The sequence below is a fragment of the Crocuta crocuta genome, unplaced genomic scaffold, assembly GCF_008692635.1.
Source record: "Crocuta crocuta isolate KB4526 unplaced genomic scaffold, BGI_CrCroc_1.0 scaffold466, whole genome shotgun sequence".
NCBI classification, from domain to species: domain Eukaryota; kingdom Metazoa; phylum Chordata; class Mammalia; order Carnivora; family Hyaenidae; genus Crocuta; species Crocuta crocuta.
In genome coordinates this window covers 3865427-3887169 of record NW_027529672.1, presented here as the reverse complement: position 1 = coordinate 3887169, position 21743 = coordinate 3865427, and the positions used below count along the sequence as shown (strand labels likewise).

General features: G+C 45.4%; 1 protein-coding gene across 1 annotated transcript in view; it reads right to left on the bottom strand.

Annotated features, from left to right (window-relative positions):
- Positions 1 to 21743, bottom strand: part of DOCK1 (dedicator of cytokinesis 1) — a 462145-nt gene that overhangs the window by 63755 nt on the left and 376647 nt on the right. Inside the window, exons 33-35 of the mRNA XM_077762917.1 lie at positions 19722 to 19870; positions 7578 to 7663; positions 7237 to 7393 (exon numbers count right to left, since the gene is read on the bottom strand). Coding sequence (XP_077619043.1) covers positions 7237 to 7393; positions 7578 to 7663; positions 19722 to 19870 — 392 coding nt within the window. The remainder of the gene's footprint in view (positions 1 to 7236; positions 7394 to 7577; positions 7664 to 19721; positions 19871 to 21743) is intronic.

The window sequence follows — 21743 nt, the reverse complement described above, 5'->3', positions numbered from 1 at the left end:
TGAGTGTCACTGCTATACGGAGGGGACGCTGGTGAATGAGTGTCACTGCTATACGGAGGGGACGCTGGTGAATGAGTGTCACTGCTATACGGAGGGGACGCTGGTGAATGAGTGTCACTGCTATACGGAGGGGACGCTGGTGAATGAGTGTCACTGCTATACGGAGGGGACGCTGGTGAATGAGTGTCACTGCTATACGGAGGGGACGCTGGTGAATGAGTGTCACTGCTATACGGAGGGGACGCTGGTGAATGAGTGTCACTGCTATACGGAGGGGACGCTGGTGAATGAGTGTCACTGCTATACGGAGGGGACGCTGGTGAATGAGTGTCACTGCTATACGGAGGGGACGCTGGTGAATGAGTGTCACTGCTATACGGAGGGGACGCTGGTGAATGAGTGTCACTGCTATACAGGAGGGGACGCTGGTGAATGAGTGTCACTGCTGTACAGGAGTCCAATTATCCCCTAAGATGGCGGGAGGTGTTTAATTTGATTAGCAAAAAAAAGAACACTGCTTCTGAAACAGGTCTCTTAAAACAAGCAATAAATAAACACAGAAAGAAAGAGGGGGCACCTTTAGAAAAAGGCTCCAAGATTTTCATATTTTGCTGCATCTGAGATGTTAATGTCCTCTGGTTGATATCCTACGGCTCAGTAATGAGGATATTTTCAGCTGACAACTCAGGGGGACGTAACAAAGAAAATCCGCATCAAAGGTAGAGGATGAGCCCTTCACTTGCGCCTCTAACTCTTAACTCACCAGTATTTACAAGCTACGGCTGCACACCAGCCTACTCTGCACTCATATTTTTAATCCTTTCCCAAGCTTTTGATCATCTGCCTTTACAATTTCACAACAGGGATATCATGCGACCTTTATTCCTCTCTCATGGATATGGAAATGTCTTCCATTTCCTGCCTGTGCTTAGTTCTGTTCCCTTCCTAGGACTTCAAAACCTCTCTAGAGCTGAAGGATGCTCATCTCAAACCTGTTTCTATATAAAACTGTGGGTTTCTTATGTAAAAGGCCACGTTGCTCTGGCGCCCCACTTCTGGGCTCTGCAGACAGCACCCACCCCACCACCATCGTCCCCTCTCCAGTCCCTTCCGCACCGGTGCTGATGTCCGTGCTCAGGCTCAGGGTCTGCCAATCTCTGAGCAACCCTTCTGGGACCAGACCCCCTAACACTAATACACCACTACACACCACCGATCTTCCAGAACTTACACATTTGCATCATATACCGGCACCGTACTTCTTTGTGGCAACAAATACTGAGATTTTAGAATTCTCCTGAGAAATACCTTAATTAGTGTTGTAAAGGGGCCATGAAGAATGTAACTTATGTCTGTAAAGTAACAATGAGTCCACCAGTCTGAGAGAGGGCTAGGTTGATGATTATGTAGAAGAACTTGGTCATACACAATAAAACTACCAACCAGTCATGCAAGAATGCAGGATTATGAGGTGACAAAGAAATTCTACCGAATTATAAATGTGCCTTCTGTCCAGGGGGAAGTATATCCGATGTCATGCACATGCACTTACAGAGAGGCGTATATGTAGGGGACTTAGGTCGTTGGACAGAGTGACTGCTCATCTCTTATTTTTCTAACTTATTTTTTAAGTGCAGGGAAGAGTAAGACATCAATGAACCTATACAACTAGAATGTTCCACTTACTCCATTTAAAAAACAAATAGCACTGGGGTGCCTGGGTGACTCAGTAGGTGAAGCAGCCAACTTCAGCTCACGGTTCATGGGTTTGAGCCCCGCGTCAGGCTCTGTGCTGACAGGTCAGAGCCTGGAGCCTGTTTCGGAGTCTGTGTCTCCTTCTCCTTCTGCCCCTCCCCCACTCGCACGCCTTCTCTCTCTCAAAAAAATAAACATTAAAAAATATGGAAAAGATAGTTGCAAATGACATATCAGATAAAGGGTTAATATCCAGAATATATAAGGAACTCATCAAACTACACGCCCGAAACACAAACAACCCAGTGAAGAAATGGGCAGAAGATATGAACAGACACTTCTCCAAAGAGGACATCCAGATGGCCAACAGACACATGAAACGATGTTCAGCATCCCTCCTCATCAGGGAAATACAAATCAAAACCACACTGAGATACCACCTCACGCCAGTCAGAGTGGCTAAAATGAGCAAATCAGAGAACTCTAGATGCTGGCGAGGATGTGGAGAAACGGGCACCCTCCTACACTGTTGGTGGGAATGTAAACTGGTACAGCCCCTCTGGAAAACAGTGTGGAGGTTCCTCAGGAAACTAACAATAGAACTCCCGTATGACCCAGCAATAGCACTGCTAGGAATTTACCCAAGGGATACAGAAATGCTGATGCATAGGAGCACATGTACCCCAATGTTCATAGCAGCACTCTCCACAATAGCTAAAACATGGAAAGAGCCTAAGTGTCCATCAACAGATGAATGGATCAAGAAGATGTGGTTTATCTATACCATGGAATACTACATGGCAATGAGAAACAATGAAATCTGGCCATGTGTAGCAACATGGATGGACCTTGAGGGTGTTATGCTGAGCGAAATAAGTCAGGCAGAGAAGGACAAATATCATATGTTTGCACGTATAGGAGGATTAGGAGGAACTTGACGGAGGAACAAGGGGGAGAAGAAGGGCGGAAATGGTGGGGGAAAGGGAGAGAGGCAAACCATGAGAGACTCTTGAATGCTGACAAAAACTGAGGACTGATGGATGTGGGGGGGAGGGGGGATGGGCATGGAGGAGGACACTTGTGGGGATGAGCACTGAGTGTTATGTGGAAACTAATTTGACAATAAACTATTAAAAAAAAAATTTAAAAATTTAAAAAATAGCACTGGTTCTAAAGAAAATTTGTTAATGGACTTAAAGGGCATCAATAAATCCTATGTTCTTTATTCTTTTTTTAAAATTTTATTTTAGGGTTTCAAGGGGGTCTGTGGTTACTGATAAATGGGGTACATTTTATATATTACTAATGAATGTTTATACGTCTATATTTCTCTAGTGATGAATATGCATATCCATCTATGTGAAATTCTATTTCATAAGAAAAGTACGAGAAGAGAAGGTGAAAATGGTCCAGAGATTTAAAATATATTTACATTTTGGGGCACTTAGGGGTGGCTCAGTCGGTTAAGCGTCCAACTTCAGCTCAGGTCATGATCTCACTGTTCGTGGGTTCGAGCCCCACGTCAGGCTCTGTGCTGACAGCTCAGAGCCTCGAGCCTGCTTTGGATTCTGTGTTCCCCTCTCTCTGTCCCTCCCTTGCTTGGGCTCTCTCTCCCTCTCTCTCAAAAATAAATAAGCAAAACAAGATCAGAAATTTTAAAAAATAAGTGAATAAAAAATAAAATGTATTTATGTTTTTCCTTCTGTAACTTAATGTGAGCTGACTAGTGAATATTAAGAGAAAGAACAGCTGTCTGTAAAAACCTGGTTTTCTTGTTTCTCTTTAATCCATAGATCTATTTTATTTTTAATTAAAAAAAATGTAAATGTTTATTTATTTTTGAGAGAAAGAGAGAGAGAGAGCATAAGCAGGGGAGGGGTAGCGAGAGAAAGAGACATAGAATCTGAACAGGCTCCAGGCTCCGAGCCGTCAGCACAGAGCCTGACGTGGGACTCAAACCCACAAGCCACGAGATCATGACCCGAGCCGAAGTCAGACACTTAACCGACTGAGCCACCCAGGTGCCCCTGTTTTATTTTTTAAATGAAAGGCTTGTGATAGGTTGAGATCCATCTTAAGATCTCCAGGCGATGGTTAAGAATGGAACACCTGACTCTTCACAGAATGATTCAGGATGTTCCAAGTTCAAAGAAGTTAATGATGTCAGATCATCTCAAGAATCCTGGATGTGATTCTTGGCTAAAGCCCAGCTAGTACTGGCAGCAGTAACAAGAGGTAGGTACTGAGTGAGGCTCTGTATGAGAGAGGAACTGAGGTTAATCAGAGACTGTGACTGCACGTGGCATTTTAAGAGCTTCTTTTGTGACCCTGCGTCCTGATGATAAAAGGCCACATTCAGAGCACATCCCCAATAGTTTTCATGTCCTGGAGAACATGAGAGATCTTGCTTAAAAAAAAAAAAATAGTATTCTCAAACATCCAAGTTGGAAAGCTAATAAGTGTATTAATAATTCTTCTCTCTGGACAAAAATCAGCTCCTCAGATACCCTTTAAAATCAGAGGGAGCGTTAGAAGAGTATGTGCCTAGTAGGGAATGGTTTCAAAAAGGTTTCTGGGGCGCCTGGGTGGCTCAGTCAGTTAAGCGTCCGACTTCAGCTCAGGTCATGATCTTGCGGTTCGTGGGTTTGAGCCCCGCATCGGGTTCTGTGCTGGCAGCTCGGAGCCCGGAGCCTGTTTCAGATTCTGTCTCCTTCTCTCTCTGCCCCCTCCCCAGCTCATGTTCTGTCTCTCTCTGTCTCAAAAATAAACTATAAAAATTAAAAAAAAAAAGTTTCAATTTCTCTCCTGCAGAAAAATACTGATGTCTCCTTCATGCGAACCATACTGGCATCACAAAAGTAACTTACTCTGAACAGAGGCAAGAAATCGGGAGGACAATGAAGCAAGTGCCAGGGCATTTGGTGCAAAAGATTGGGGCCCTTGCCTGGGGCAGAACTCACGGCTATGCTACACACAATTAGCCTACAGGCGAGTGTCAAAGTCAGCATCGCAGGAGGCCAGATTTCGGGGACAGAAGCCATAAGCCAGTAATTCTTACAGTTGCCCAAGACGCTTATGACACATATGCAAACATATTTCGATCTTCTCAACTCATGGATTCTGTCCTGGGCTCTGTCCAGTCTATTCATGAGACCAAAGGCCTTCCTTATCCTGTCACAGTGTTTTGGATTTCTGGCATTTCTTTTTTGATTCTTTCTTAGAGGGTCCACCCTTCTGCTTATATTACTCATCTGTTTTTGCAGAAAGTCTCCTTTTTCTATTAGAGCTCGTAACATTTTAATCATGGTTATTTTAAATCCCCGGTCTGAAAATCCTAAAACCCTCTGCCAAAGCTGAGCCTGGCTCTGATGCTTCAAACCGTGTTTTTGCCATTAGTATGCCCTGTAATTTGATGCTGAAGGTGGACACGATGTACTGCGTGAGAGGAGTCCAATCCAGACCTGGCTCCAGTGGTGGTTTTTGCTCCTGGGTTTCCACCCTCCGTAAGCTGTGATTCAGTGTATCCTCTCGTGTCTCCAATTTGGGGGACAGTAGTTTTCCCCGTAGATCTGAGAAGATGGATCTAAGAAGAGCTGTTGATTTTCAGTTTCCCAGCTTTTCTCTTATGGTGAGGATGGGAGTGACAATTTCCAAGCTCGTTTTGGCTAGAAACCAGAAGTCCCCCGTATTTAGATTTTTAAGGAAAGGAAAACTTGCTGTAAAAGGTGTTTCCCATTTGTCAAAACAGGTGGCCTATCCATGGATGGTGGGGCCGGGATGGGTCATGAGCTTTTAGTGGCCAGTTCCTCATGCAGTGCACAAATGCGGTATGGACGCTACACTGGATGGAAGGTGAAACAATTTCCTTTTGCTTTTAAATCCAAGCATCTCTGGCGGTTTCCTAAAGAATGAACGATGGGTCATGTTCCTCTTGGCACAAAAGGCCTTTCTACGAGCCCCAAGTGCCTACAGGTCCGTTCAAAATGGCGGGCATGGAAGTGAAGGTGGAGCAGGCACATGTCATCTAATGACGAGATGATGATAATAAGCCAGATCCAGAGAAGCCAAGTAAGGAGCACAAGGCAGGAGTACTGTTTTCTTGCGTTCCTGCCTCGGGACAGTCAGGGGAAGTTGAGGAAAACCCTCTCAGGGCCAAGAGTCTGCTTTTCTGGTTATCTACGAGAGGAGGATATCACAGAGAGAGGCAGGCAGCTGCGAAGCTGGGTGTGGGAGTCACGTGGCTCCTGAGAGCCATGCGGTTCGCCAAACTCTCCCTGCAGCTGAGCTGGTCATAAAGCTTCCTGAACGCACAATGCCCTGCACTAAGCTCACCATACTTCAACGACCTCAGGAAGATGGTGTCCACAGGACCTGGCCACGTCTCGGTGACAGCAGGGGTGCAGCGGTCCACGGACGGCAGTGGCCAAGTCTACTCAAGCCATCTGCTATCCACAACACCATGAGTTGGCTCTTGGTGGCTGCTGTAACAAATCACCGTAAACCTGGTGCCTTAAAATGACAGATATACATTCTCTTGCAGTTCTGGAGGCCAGAGTCTGAGCTCAGGGCATCAGTAGGGCCGTGCTCCCTCTGAAGGCTCCAGGCATAAATCCTACCCTACTCTTCCGGCTTCTGGGGTGTCCTTCCGGCTTCTGGGGTGTCCTTCTGGCTTTTGGGGGTCCTTCTGGCTTCTGGGGGGGGTCCAAGTTTCCCTTGGTTTAAGGTACCATCGCTCCAGTCTCTGTCTCCATCTTCACATGGTCTTCTGTGTGTCTCCTTATCTGTCTCTCTCTCTCTTTTTTTTTAAATGTTTAATTTTTTGGAGAGAGAGACATACACACACAGGGTATGAGTGGGGGTGGGGGGCAGAGAGAGAGGGAGACAGAGTGAGACACAGAATCCGAAGCAGCTCCAGGCTCTGAGCTGTCAGCACAGAGCCTGACGTGGGGCTCCAACTCAAGCCTTGAGATCATGACCTGAGCCGAAGTCGGATACTTACCTGAGGGAGCCACCCAGGTGCCCCTCCTTTTCTGTCTCTTGTAAGAATACCTGTTATTGGAGTTAGAGCCCAGCTGATAGTATGTCTGGATGATCTCATCTCCAGACCCCTGACCCAATCACATCTGCAAGGAGGCTTTGTTTCCAAATAAGGTCCCGTTCACGGGTTCCAAGGAGTGGGATGTGCACCTCTCTTTTGGAGGCCATCATTCAACCCACAACAAGACATGCTCGCCACCTCCTAATAATGATGCACTTGAGACCTGTAATCAACAACCCTGTGACCCTGGTTACAAAATAAGAGGCTCTTCATTCTTAGCCACGGGAGGAGCGATGGGAAAACACCTGGAGGGGAGAGGACTTTGCAGACTTGTTGACAGTGGCTCCGTAGAAACAGTTCCTCATTTTCCCTTCCCCGGCAACAGAGAAGGAAACAAGCAATGGCAGTCCCGTGGCCAGCTGTTATAAGGCTTTAGAACTTCTTCGTTCACTTTCAGGCTTCCTGTGAAGATTGGAAATTTAATTAACTTGCATTTCACTCACCAGCACGTTGACAGTGCAGCTCATGCGATTTTCTTTGTTCTCATCATGCATGATGGTTCTATAATCCAGAAGTCTTTCCATCAGGCGTACCACGAGTTTTACAAAAGTTTCCCCTGTTTTGGCGAGGTATTTGTGTTTCCTGCAGTGTTCCAGGAGGCTGAAAAATAATTACGCACACCTTGTTAATCACACTCAGAAAAAGAAACCTGACTGGTGCAATTTAAAATATTTTCCATTATTAACACGTTTTAATTATTTCTGGGCTACAAAGTTCATTGGAGTCTAATTACAGTCTCCCTGTCTCCATCCTGACATAAATCCTACTGTTAATCAACACTTACATTTTATCAAATAACACTTTGTACTGTTCATCTCCTCTGCCTCCTTCCACTTCATGATCCAGCTTGGTGATGATCTCATTTTCAAACTATAATTAAACAGAGAAAGCGTAAATAATCAGCATGGCGGATATTTCATTTTATGACTGAGCATCAATAGTATGTAAATCGGTGAGAGATCATCATCGGACAGTTACCCTATGCCTTTGAAGCCTGATTTCACTTGAGAGGTGCCATCCCCAACCCCCTGGAGAGGTCGATGATCCCCTGCTCTGGACGGGGAAGGGGCGGTTGGAATCTTTCATTTCCTTCCCTGGTTAATGGAGCCTAAACACATACATTCTAATGGGAGGAGCAAGAACCAGAGAACAGAAAGGCGAGGGAACCGTAGGAAGAATAATCAAGGAACTTCATCTCCACGAACAAGTAACATCTAAAATAGCTCGTTGGTTCCTGGAAAAGAACAGATGGTGTTTCACTTGCCAGCAAAGAGTTCTCTGCAATCACAAAACATCCAAGGGGCCACTTTACTGCCATTCCTTGATGGATTGAGTGAAATCTCTCACTGTGGTTGAAAAAAAATATTATAAAACACAGAAGGGACAATGTCTGTACAAGGCCACCAGACATCTGGAGAAGGTCCAGTTCCGGGCCATTCCTTGAACACCCCAAAACTTGTGATCCGATTTCCAGAGCACAGGGGTGGGAGAGGATCCTCAGAAATGCTCCTTGGACCGAAATTCTGTCTCATGGAGTTTTGCGGACAATTCTAAATCCTGGAGAGGTATAAATCTCCTAAATGTTTTCACAGGGGCCATGAGCCTTGTGGCTGACCAGGCTGGAAACAACCTAGATACTAATGGATCCGAGAGCTCGCCCTCACTGCCCAGTCTCCCATCCCTGGCAGAATTCAGGGCCGCCTCTGTACGGGATTCTCGCCAGGCGAGCGCCATGTTGCAGGAGCCCTGAAATTACCGTGGGCCAGGGAGGAAGGAGGCCCGTGAGAGCGTTAGTTCCACAGAGAAGGAGACAACCACACCACACTGAGAGAAGACTGGCCGAGGGGGAACTGAGGGAAACAACAGCTAAATTCAGGGTTCAGAAAGTAAGCACACCCTGCATGTAGGCAAGGGTCTCTAGGGTCCCTTTAAAATACAAGCTCATGAGGTACCTGGGTGGCTCAGTTGGTTGAACGTCTGACTTTGGCTCAAGTCATGATCTCACAGTTCGTGGGTTCGAGCCTTGCATCGGGCTCTGTGCTGACAGTGTGGAGCCTGAGCCCGCTTTGGATTCTGTCTCTGTCTCTGTCTCTCTCTCTGCCCCTCCCCAACTCGTGCTCTGTCTCTCTCTCAAAAAGAACAAAAAAACGCATAAAATCTGATAAATAAATAAATAAAAATAAATAAATAAATAAATAAATAAATAAATAAATAAATAAATAAAATACATGCTCAGGCAATGCCTTCCCAGGCCGACAATCCCCCAAGTCTGCCACTAGTACCAGGATCCTGTAGTTATTTAAGCGGCATCATGGAGAGAATTTTCATCTCTCCTGGTCTCTTCTAGAACGGCGCCTGGTAGTATGTTCTAATGGGATGAATGTGCTACGTGCGCACGAATCATCAGAGAATCAGTGCTAGACTGGAGCTGGTGCAGGCTTCCTATGTCAGCAGAGGAGTGGTCCAGCCGGCTGCCGAGACAAAGCCTGAGACACGGTGCCGCTGTCTGCTGGGGCAGCTGACTGTGGCCCCCGTGGGGCAGAAGGCAGGGGGCTTGGGGAGACCCAGGGAGGAGCCTCAAACAGGCAGAGACCTGCCTAACCTTGATCAGGACCTGCTGCCTGAAGCCACAATTCTCTCACACTACAGATGAAGCAGAGGCCTAAACAGGGCTAGAGAGGAGTATTGATTCTTGTTTGACATCAAGGACTCAACAACATCACAAAACTCTGGACCTCAGTGAATCCTGCAATTCTCTTCTTGATCTTCCCCATTGTCTCCTCCCCAAATAAACACCCTCTTTTTTATTGTTTGGCCTGAAAAGTTCAGGGATCTTAGGAACACAGAAAAAGAGGCAATTCTGGTGAAGAAGAAAAAAGAACTTGTATTGTTTTTACCTGAAGCCTCAGGATAAGGACTCTACTGTAAAATCAACCACCTTTGGATACTAACCCCCTAGGACTCTGTTCTTTACAGAAAAGAATTCCGCAGAAGGTGAGGCCTTTTTGGAATTGAATACGAGGCAGAACAGGGTTGATGTTTCCAGCCAGTCCCATTTCCCAGAGGGTACCACAATGGAAGCACCATAGAGGAAGTATTTGGTGGGTGCTGAGTCTTCAGAACAAACAATCGAGGTACCAAATAAGACCAAATTAATCAAAACAGATGGCTGCATGCCACACACGTTTCATGAGCATACAATGAGGAAGTCCCAGGGAATGCAGAGAAGTACGCCTTATCCCAACGTGGACAAAAACACACAGGCTCTTGAAACCGCTCATCACCGGTTAATCAGGAGGCATTTGAACTTGGAGTCTACTTTAGGGAAATAGCATGTTTCCCCGGCTTCCGCATAAACCTAGCTGTCACCACCAAGGGCAATAAGGGAACTCCAGCTCCTTAAGTATGCTGCTTATCAAATTTTGACTGATGAATTTAATGTTTCCTAAAATGAGTGGATGAATGAGAAGTAAATCAGAGAACACAGCTGATTCTAATTTTACTTACCTCTCGTCTAAACTAAGCGATTTGCACCAACACCTGGAAGCCCTGTTGATCAGCAAGGATTCAGTACCCAGCTCTGCAGCTAGCCTCTCATTCCAGGGCCCACACTGTTTTTTACAGAATATTCTAGAATTGGTTTGTTGGTGTGCTGCAAACTGTTATCATAACCAGGACTAAATGATCCCGTCCAAATAAAATGGAGTAAGTCCATTTGCTGATAGAGCAGAGCTGAGCTGATTAGAAAACAAACAAACAAAAAACCCAAAAAACAGAAACAAAAATTTATTCTCTTACTCATAAATGCCTACTGTCTGGTAATTTCCAGCAGGGTTCTCTATGGTGAGGTTAAAATTAGCAAGGGTTTACTGTGTGGCTCCAAAGGTGGGAGAGGCTTACTCATATGATAAGCAAAATCATTATACTTCCTCTCTTTTCTGAATCACCAGTATCACTACAAAAATGTCCACAGGGCGTCCAACCTAAAAAGCTGAACAGAGCATCTGCAAGTCTCCCAAACCAGCAGCCCTCCAAGAATATGAAACAGAGTCCGTGAAAATATAGGGATTTTCGGAAGGTTGACAGCGTTGTTAATTCAATTAACTTTGAAAGGAATGAACGCTTTAGCCACTCACGGCCACAGTTAACCACGGGTTATTGGCTCCGATTTAAGGCATCATGGAGTGAAGGATCTCAGCAGTGGATAATCCAAAATCCACTTTTGTTTGGTTGAGAATGCGTCATTTTCTGGGAAGCTGGATGTAGCATTCCCGCTATAATGGCCAGATAGATGCACAGAACAAGCCTGCTTCCCAGGCATCCAGGAACGCATTTACACAAGGGATCTGAGGTTATGTCAGCGGAAGGAAAAGGAGCTGGATCAGGATGGAAAGGTTTGCACAAAGAGTTCATCACATCGATAAATTACTTGGAGGTTATCAAGAATGGGGTGAAATCTGAATTCCAGGAGCCTGTCCTTCTATGTCCATTAGCAAAGGCGTTCTTTCAACTTTTCTGCAAATACACCTTTGTGAATGTGCTCTGCCCTGCGGCGCTCTGCTTTCTCCTGTTTTTTTTTTTCCCCGAGAAAATGTGCTCACAAGTTACTGGAGGGAGGATCCTGATTTGAGAGCACCCCCTGCTATCAGAGAGCTATAAGGAATCAGATTCTCGATTTCTGAACTTCCAGAAGGAACTGGGCCAATCCATTGGAACCGCAGAACCACGTCTGTTCCCTTTAGCACAGGAGAGGTAGGCGGGAGAGCATCACTGAAACTGTACCTGCGTGGACGACACGAGCGAAACGAAGGAACCAGCTTCACATTCTCACTCCATATCCCCACATCCTTCCAAGTCCGACAAGAAGGCTGTTCGCTGACCTTGAAGCTTCTGCCTAGAGGCTCAAGAGCCCCGGGGCTGGAAAACTACCCGCTGCCTGGCTGCTACACCTGGCAACACCCAAGACGGGTGCGGCTGCTCCCCATTTCCACAGCACACACATCGAGAAGGGTCTTTTGGGCTGATTTCAGTGACACTGGACTACAGAAACATGGCCTCAGAGTCCTGTTTAATTCAGTTAAAAGAGATTACAGGAGGGGCGCCTGGGTGGCTCAGCTGGTTAAGCGTCCAACTTTGGCTCAGGTCATGATCTTGGGGTTCCTGAGTTCAAGCCCTGCATCAAGCTCACTGCTGTCAGCACAGAGCCTGCCTCAGATCTTCTGTCTGTCCCTCTCTGCCCTTCCCCTGCTCATGCTCTCCCCCTCTCTCAAAAATAAATAAACATTAAAAATTTTTAAAAGAGACTACGGGGGCATGGGCCTCTCTTTGCTGGAAGGCTTTTAAGAACAGAATTCAGTGTAATCAGAACTTTTATTAGAGTCGAGGGTGTTAACTTCCATGATCTCTCAGACTCTGGGCTCCAGGATTCAGTGAAATAAGTATTAGCCTACTTCTTGTGTTGTATGCTCCCTTTCAGGGCTCGGAACAATAAAACCAGGTATTATTTGGCAATTGAAAGCAAAAATTAACCAACAAACAAAATGCCAAAGAATTAAAGAAAGAACAGGATAAAATCACCACTAAAGTTGCGTCCGTATGACAGTCCCAAACGGACTGGCTTTCCCACCAGCTGGCAGAAGCCAGCAACATCCACTTGGGTTATTCAGTTATACAATTGGCGTTACCGGCATGGGCAGTAGGAAGACGTTATTCAGACAGGGCTGCAAAAACATCGAGGACACAAAGATTACTCATGTTCTAATATGGCTACAAATGAAATGGGAATTTCCAGAAGTTGTGGAGCATTTCCCGGACCCTCACAGAGATGACAGAAAACAGCTCCATGATTGAAAATATTATTTTGCTGTGGGGCCTTTCCCATTCCGTCCTTATTAATGGTTTACAGCTCATACGGCCATTTGCTGAAATTCTCAGCTGTTAGTTGTGGTTTTTTTTTTTCCTCCAAAGACATAACACATGGTATTCTTTAAAAAGGTGCCAGGAGGGAATTTAAAAGTATGTGTTTTTTGTTTTTTGTTTTTTTATGGAGCAAAATCCAGCGAGGCCGAGACTCAGAGCATTACTGATTTGGGGGTAGGGGTGTCAGCGACACAGGGTAGAAGTTAGTTTTAGGTCAGATGGAAGTGCATCTCATGGTAACGCGACACAGCACGGGCACATCGGTGATGTAAGGGACACTGAGATGCCAATGCCTCGAAATGTCTGCACAGCAGATCCTGAAATCATCACACGCAGGAGCTGTCTCTTGAAGAAAGTCAAGATCTCCCAAAGATCTTCAAGTTCAAGCATAAGCATGCCAATCTGGGATTGGGGTCAGGGTGGGGGTGGGTGGGCACGGGGACAGTGAACACATCGTTGGGTGACTTGTGGGGTGCAAGCGGAGACGCCAGAGAAGGTGTCCTCCGGGACTGATGGACAGGAGATGCAGGAGAAGGGGACGGCTGAGGAGAACAGGTGCAGCACCCACCGTAACGATTCTTAGAAAGGGCTGGAAGGACCAGGAATTGTCAGCGGGCCTCTGCAGAACTTACCCAGCACCTGTGAGGATCTGCCCAGCACAAACGGCATCAAACCGACTTGAGGCCGGGCCTGCAGCCCTGGGGAGAGGGGCCCCTGGCCAGCGGGGAGCAGAGCTTGTGAAAGCATAACTCCACGCCTCCCCATCCCACAACCGGGCAAGCCTGTGCAGCGCCAGGGGCCTGGAGAGGCAGGACCTCGCGCACCAAGGACAAGGACAGGGACATGCTTTTTCTGGATGAAGATTCATGCTCTTTCTTGCAAAAGTAGAGAACAGGAAGAAGTGGACTTTTGGGGGAAATGCGTGTGTGACGTCCCTCTAATAGAAGTCCTTCCACTGGAGGGAGCTATAGAAAAGCCCGTTTGCAATGCCTGCTTCTGAAACTGCAGTAAGGGTTCGATGCCGTTGAATCTTGTGTAAAACAGATGAGCAGGGGGGCGCCTGGGTGGCTCAGTCGGTTGAGCGCCGACTTCGGCTCAGGTCACGATCTCACGGTTCATGGGTTCGAGCCCCATGTCGGGCTCCGTGCTGGCAGCCAGCTCAGAGCCTGGAGACTGTTTCCGATTCTGTGTCTCCCTCTCTCTTGGACCCTCCCCTGCTTATGCTGTCTCTCTCTCTCTCAGAAATAAATAAAACATTAAAAAAATAGATGAGCAGGCTTTTCTCCGAATCTAGCAGGTCCCCTCTCTCTGCTGCAACAGTAAGAGCATGCTATGCCCCGGACATGATGCCTATTTCAAGCAAGGGCGCATAAACAGCCCCGCTCAGAAAGACACAGCAACATTTAAAAAAAAATAAGCTACATCATAGGTTCAAAACACAAACGTTTTGCAAAAACGAAAAGCCCTAACGTCCTCCTCTCTCGCCATTAGTGTGGCGCAGCTGCTATAAAAGTGAAGCCGATTTAAGCCCTTGTTGATGTGACTAATAAGGTTAGATAATGGGATTGGTGGCGGATTAAATTAAATAGCAGCCAGCCAGCCCCTAACCTNGCCTCGGGAAGAGCAGCCAATAGAAGGCGAGGGTCAATTGACCTGAGGATGGGAAAGTGTTAGAAAAGATACGTCGAGAGACAGAGGCTGTGGTCCAGGAGAGGCCTGGGCTAGGGTCGAAGAGAGGCAGCTGGAGATGAGCGAGGACAGGTCCCTGCATGTCACCAGGGGCGCCAGGAGAGCAAAGATGAAGCCGCTGTAACCTGCACCCATCCAACCAAGCGACAAGAAGCCTGTAGGAAGGGATGAGTGAGAGGCAGCGGGTCTAGGAAGGATGATAATCCACGGGCGTTCCACCTGCTGGGCTGGGACAGACTCACAGAAAAAACAAATCAAGATATCCCAGGAGAAAACACAGACGGATCTTTGCCCAACTCACAAGAACAAATTGAGAGAGCAGAGAGAGATTTTTGTCACAAGTTCTCGTGTTTCTGCCTTTATTTAAAAAAAAAAAAAAACCAACACACTTTGGCGTGTCCTACCCCGGGTCGTGGAATGCACAGCGGAGGCCACCACCGATGAACAAATGGTCAGTGGCCACGGACCACGAGATCTGAGCAGCTGGCCATGCTTAGTGACATCGGGATTTGTGGCCCTGTGTCTTCACGTTTCGGCTTTTATTTACGTATATCCAAGCGAGACAAGTTTTATGGAAGTGAAATTGTTTGTGAAGTAGAGTTAAATGTGCATAACTACTTCATGCTCTTACTCACTCCTGTCTTCTGATATCGGACAGGTTTTGAACCCACCACTGGGGAAAGAGCTGAGAACGGAGGCAGGAACCCCGTGAGTGCCCTTCAATAACTTTGTCACCTTACTGACAGACCAGAGGCCCTGTGAACTGGAGAATTCTCTAAACAACTACTATACTTTTTCTTCTTTAATTTTATTTATTTTTGAGAGAGAGAGAAAGAAAGAGAGTGCATGCACACACACGAGCAGGGGTGGAGCAGAGAGAGAGAGAGAGAGAGAGAGAGAATCCCAAGCAGGCTCCTTGTTGCCAGTGCAAAGCCCCACATGGGGCTCAGACTCACCAACTGTGAGATCATGATCTGAGCCAAAACCAAGAATCAGACATTTAACCAAGTGAGCCACCCAGGTGCCCTTATGTGATTCTTTAGTAGCATTTTTTTTTTCCCATATGGCCCTTCTTTAGGGCTTAATTCATGCAAAATTCAAAAAATCAGATGTATTTTCAGCTCAGGAAAAGGGATTTTAAACTACATTTCTTGGTGCTGGTGGGTTGGCATTGAGACTGGACACGACTTAGTGCCAGAGGCAGTCAAGATGGGTCAAAGCGTATGGCAACAGCATCAAAAAACATTGCCAATGTCAAAACGTACAAAATACTGTGAATCAGCAATTCCATTTTTGAGAACGTATACCAGGAAAAGAATACTGTTCAAAAGAACGTATACTGTTCAAAAGAAACTCAAGCCATATGCACGGATATGTTCACTGCACACTTACAGCAGTGAGAATCTACAATCAACCTAAATGTCCAGCTAAAGGGGATGGATAAGAGAATATTATCCAAGGGTCCCTGGGTGCCTAAGTCGGTTAAATGTCTGACTCTCAGCTTTTGCTTAGGTCATGATCTCACAGTTTGTGAGTTCGAGCCCCACAGAGGGATCTGCTTGCTGGTATGAAGCCTGCTTGGGATTCTCTCTCTCATCTTCTCTCTCTGCCTTTCCTCCACTTTCTCTCTCTCTCTCAAAATAAATAAATACACTTTAAAAAAAGTTTAAAAAGAGAAGATTATCCATTTTATTCTATGAAATGTTATGCCATCATAAAAATCACGGTTACTACGCTGTCATCAAGAAAGAGGCATCTGATGGATTGCCGAACAAAACCAAAAACATGTGGACAATGTTTCCAATATTACATTATAAAGACTGATCTTGAACCAGAGGAATAAAACAGCTATTCTGTTAAAACAATGTCTTTAATTTTATAAATAAATAAACATAAGGAAGCCGTCTTCTGCTATGGAAAGAGAGAAAGAAAGGAAGGAGGAAGGGAGAAACAGAGGAAGGAAGGAAGGAAAGAAGGATAGAAAGGGAGGAAGAAAAGAAAGAAGGAAACAGAGTTGATGAAGGAATCAAAAGGGAAGGGGAGGGGAGGGAAGGGAAGGGAGGTGGGCGGGCAGTGCTCTTTACAGGTTTATTTTATTCACTTCTCACATCTTTTCTTTTTTTTTTTAAATTGCTCATCAGCAACTTTTTTTAAAAAATATTTTTATTTATTTCTAGGAGAGAGAAAGACAGCGTGAGCAGGGGAGGGTCAGAGACAGAGGGAGACACAGACTCTGAAATAGGCTCCAGGCTCTGAGCTGGCAGTCAGCACAGAGCCCGACGCGGGGCTCGAACCCACGAACCGCGAGATCATGACCCAAGCGAAAGTCAGACGCTTAACCGACTAAGCCACCCAGGCGCCCCTTCTCACATCTTTTCGAAGCAGATTCCATTCTGTACCAATATTACAGCTCTGAATCAAAGACTAAAGACATTTGGTGAGTTGCGGGACGTCCAGGTAGCGCCAGGCTAAGCCGGAAAGCACGGGTACCTGATGTCAGTGTTCAAACCCAACCCGCAGGCACAGAGCAGGCTTCCTTTTAGCTTTGTGTCTGTGTTTTGCTCTAGAAAACAGCAAAATTCTTCTTCANCTCTAAACAACTACTATACTTTTTCTTCTTTAATTTTATTTATTTTTGAGAGAGAGAGAAAGAAAGAGAGTGCATGCACACACACGAGCAGGGGTGGAGCAGAGAGAGAGAGAGAGAGAGAGAGAGAATCCCAAGCAGGCTCCTTGTTGCCAGTGCAAAGCCCCACATGGGGCTCAGACTCACCAACTGTGAGATCATGATCTGAGCCAAAACCAAGAATCAGACATTTAACCAAGTGAGCCACCCAGGTGCCCTTATGTGATTCTTTAGTAGCATTTTTTTTTTCCCATATGGCCCTTCTTTAGGGCTTAATTCATGCAAAATTCAAAAAATCAGATGTATTTTCAGCTCAGGAAAAGGGATTTTAAACTACATTTCTTGGTGCTGGTGGGTTGGCATTGAGACTGGACACGACTTAGTGCCAGAGGCAGTCAAGATGGGTCAAAGCGTATGGCAACAGCATCAAAAAACATTGCCAATGTCAAAACGTACAAAATACTGTGAATCAGCAATTCCATTTTTGAGAACGTATACCAGGAAAAGAATACTGTTCAAAAGAACGTATACTGTTCAAAAGAAACTCAAGCCATATGCACGGATATGTTCACTGCACACTTACAGCAGTGAGAATCTACAATCAACCTAAATGTCCAGCTAAAGGGGATGGATAAGAGAATATTATCCAAGGGTCCCTGGGTGCCTAAGTCGGTTAAATGTCTGACTCTCAGCTTTTGCTTAGGTCATGATCTCACAGTTTGTGAGTTCGAGCCCCACAGAGGGATCTGCTTGCTGGTATGAAGCCTGCTTGGGATTCTCTCTCTCATCTTCTCTCTCTGCCTTTCCTCCACTTTCTCTCTCTCTCTCAAAATAAATAAATACACTTTAAAAAAAGTTTAAAAAGAGAAGATTATCCATTTTATTCTATGAAATGTTATGCCATCATAAAAATCACGGTTACTACGCTGTCATCAAGAAAGAGGCATCTGATGGATTGCCGAACAAAACCAAAAACATGTGGACAATGTTTCCAATATTACATTATAAAGACTGATCTTGAACCAGAGGAATAAAACAGCTATTCTGTTAAAACAATGTCTTTAATTTTATAAATAAATAAACATAAGGAAGCCGTCTTCTGCTATGGAAAGAGAGAAAGAAAGGAAGGAGGAAGGGAGAAACAGAGGAAGGAAGGAAGGAAAGAAGGATAGAAAGGGAGGAAGAAAAGAAAGAAGGAAACAGAGTTGATGAAGGAATCAAAAGGGAAGGGGAGGGGAGGGAAGGGAAGGGAGGTGGGCGGGCAGTGCTCTTTACAGGTTTATTTTATTCACTTCTCACATCTTTTCTTTTTTTTTTTAAATTGCTCATCAGCAACTTTTTTTAAAAAATATTTTTATTTATTTCTAGGAGAGAGAAAGACAGCGTGAGCAGGGGAGGGTCAGAGACAGAGGGAGACACAGACTCTGAAATAGGCTCCAGGCTCTGAGCTGGCAGTCAGCACAGAGCCCGACGCGGGGCTCGAACCCACGAACCGCGAGATCATGACCCAAGCGAAAGTCAGACGCTTAACCGACTAAGCCACCCAGGCGCCCCTTCTCACATCTTTTCGAAGCAGATTCCATTCTGTACCAATATTACAGCTCTGAATCAAAGACTAAAGACATTTGGTGAGTTGCGGGACGTCCAGGTAGCGCCAGGCTAAGCCGGAAAGCACGGGTACCTGATGTCAGTGTTCAAACCCAACCCGCAGGCACAGAGCAGGCTTCCTTTTAGCTTTGTGTCTGTGTTTTGCTCTAGAAAACAGCAAAATTCTTCTTCACGGCCACCACCTTCATGCCATAATAATGAAGCCTGACCAGTGGAAAAATATGAAACTCTTCAAAATCTATGGGCTAGAAAGTATAAAGGTGGGGAAGGAAAATCAACCCGTTAACTATCAGATCCATTACAATTAGGCTGCTCTGAGGCAGTCTTGGTTTTCTTCAAATTCTGCAAAAATCTGTGTCAAGTGGGTACTCACTTGCTTGAATCACTAGAGTATTTAAGTCAAGGTTCCGTTCAGTATGGGGGAGCCAACTATCATTTGGGTTCCTGCCTCACCTCCTGCGGAGCCTCCCAGCCAGCCCAGCTGCGCGCAGGACAGAGAAGCCACTGTACGTTCATGCAGGTGAGCCTGGGCGCACCGGTGGAAATGTAAACACCATCCTTATTTTCATGGGATCCAGGGAAGGAGATTTTGTTATTCCTCCAACATAAGTATTCAGATTTTGTCTTTCCTATTGATACAGTATGTTTTCTGAGCACTTTACATAGGCTTTCTTGGAGGAATTCTATCAGTTTCACTGCACAAGGATCCATACACATGTAAAAGAAAAAAAAGCAGAGACTTTCGACCTGAAAATAACACAAGTTGGTAGGAAGCAGGCAGTCTGAGAGAATAACATTTGGTTAAACGTTCAAGGGTACATATCGGGGGAGGGGAGATGGAAAGAGATTTTATCCAGGGTTTAATGTGTACGCAAATCCAGATGAAAATAAGTAAAGGCTAATAATTGAGAATTCTTCTCTCTAAAGATGAAGACAAAGGATGATAGGCTTCTTCAACAGGAAAGTCCTAGGGTTTTTCTATGTCAACATCTTTAACTCCAGAGCCATTTATAAGTCTTTTTCAAGGTTTTCAGGATTGTTCATCTTTTCCCCAAGCCACTTACCACACACCTACTATGTCCTTACCATCTGGAAGCTTCGCGTCGAATGGAATTCACACTGCATCATATCAAAGAAGATAGGGATGGTGGCTTTGCGCAGTTCTGTCTCAGGAATTAATGTCATTTCTAATATCGGGCCGACCATTTCTGGAATGAACTTTATCTTGTGTTGACCTTAAACACAGAAATACATTATTCAGAACAATTCTTTTAAAAACAGGATTTTAAAATGAGCTTCAACGGACCAAACAAAACCACACAGATTAGTGTGAGTTTGAATGTCAGGATAGTGGGGAACGTGCACCCATTTCTCACCTGCAGGTATTTTGAATGTGTTCAGCCTTTAGTGTAAGAAGTGGACTGTATTCTAAATGTTGTAAGGGAAGCTATTAAAATATCCATCCAATAGAAAGCCTGTAGTCATGACTTAGATGTTATGTAAGATAAATGCCATCTCACAAATAGACAATTATATCACATTGATCAAAGTACCCGTTGAGCTACAACAGGGCTGGGAGAGAGAATATCTGGAAATCTCATTTGTGACAATTTGTTATTAACACTAGCAATTTACCCACAGTTAATCAATCTTTCTCCTATTTCCACACACTCAGGAAGTAGAATGGATCCTCTAAACAACCTGGCTAACACAGATTTCTGCAAAGAGAACATTAAACAAATTTGGCTATTATAAATAACCACACTTAACAAAGTACATAAGCGTCATAATAGAGCCTAGATTAATAGATTTCTGCAATTTATATTAAGTGGAAACATTTACAAAATGTAACCTTCAGTAAGGAACTGGATATAAAGAAAATCTTACATAAATAAGTAATATTTGGACTAAAGGTGCTAATAATGTGATTCTTATCATTTCCTCCAATGCTTAATGTCTCTGAAAGGCACGTAGCTGTGGCAAAGCATTCTCTTAAAAATGCTATTATATTCAGTCTCGCAGGTGACACTTTTCTTGTCTTATGCTGAAAAAATGTCAGAGCCAGTGTTTCAGAAAACAGATGACAGTGACACCGAGTCGTTCATCAACACGATTTGAGTGTCACAGAGTGCTCTGTCTGTCACCGACGGCCCTTACGGCTCCCAGCTGGCAGGGAAATATAGGGTGGGAACAAGAGGTCGCCGATGCAAGGACTGGAAAAATAAGTTACCAGAACGATGGTTTTCTGATCTTCGATTATTGACCTTCCCCATCAATGCAGGAGCCTGGCCAGGGGCCAGTGCTGAATCTACCTGGAGCGACAGCCCCGGGGATTTAACTTTTGCAAACACAAATGGTCAAGGTGAGCGTGACCCAGGTATTCTCCAGCATCCCTCGTTCGTTTCTTTTATCCCTGTTTTCTTTTTTCCCTTTTTTGGGGGGTGGGGACATTTGCATTATGGATTTCCCCTGGAGCATATATCTTGCTCAAATTTAATGATGAACTCAGGTTTGGAATCAATGAGGATCAAGGTGACTCTTGTGGTGGCATAGACTTCGAGAAAAAAGGATGCACTTTCCCCCCCTTTTGAGACAAAGAAAATTATCAGATCACCATGAGGATACTTGACCTTGGGTCACCTTGCCAATTTCCTAGTTACAACACCCCAATTTTTTAAAACCCACCGAGAATCTTTCTTCCAGTTACAGAATTGCCCCCCTCCCCGGTCTGCTCTGGACACTGGGCTGTGCTCTCTCCGGAAAGCCAAGTCCTCACCTGACAGCAGCCTCTCCCTGGGTATTTGGACGACCTCTTTACAACCATGAGGGTCCAAAATTCCTGGACATTAACCCCAGTCTTACCCCAGTAAAATCTCCATAGACACAAAGGTAGATTGGGCAAAAATTTCCATCATGTAGTCAAATTGATAAGGCCTCACTGCATGTGGGATTTAATGAGAGCACATCATCTGTCCAGTCCGCAGAACCATCCACGGAGGGACCCCCTGAATGAAAGCTATCAGGGCCCAAACCCGGCCGATACAGATCTCGGGGTGAGCCCGCCGGCTCCCAGGACCCTCTGCACCCCGCCCGCCAGTCTGCCACATG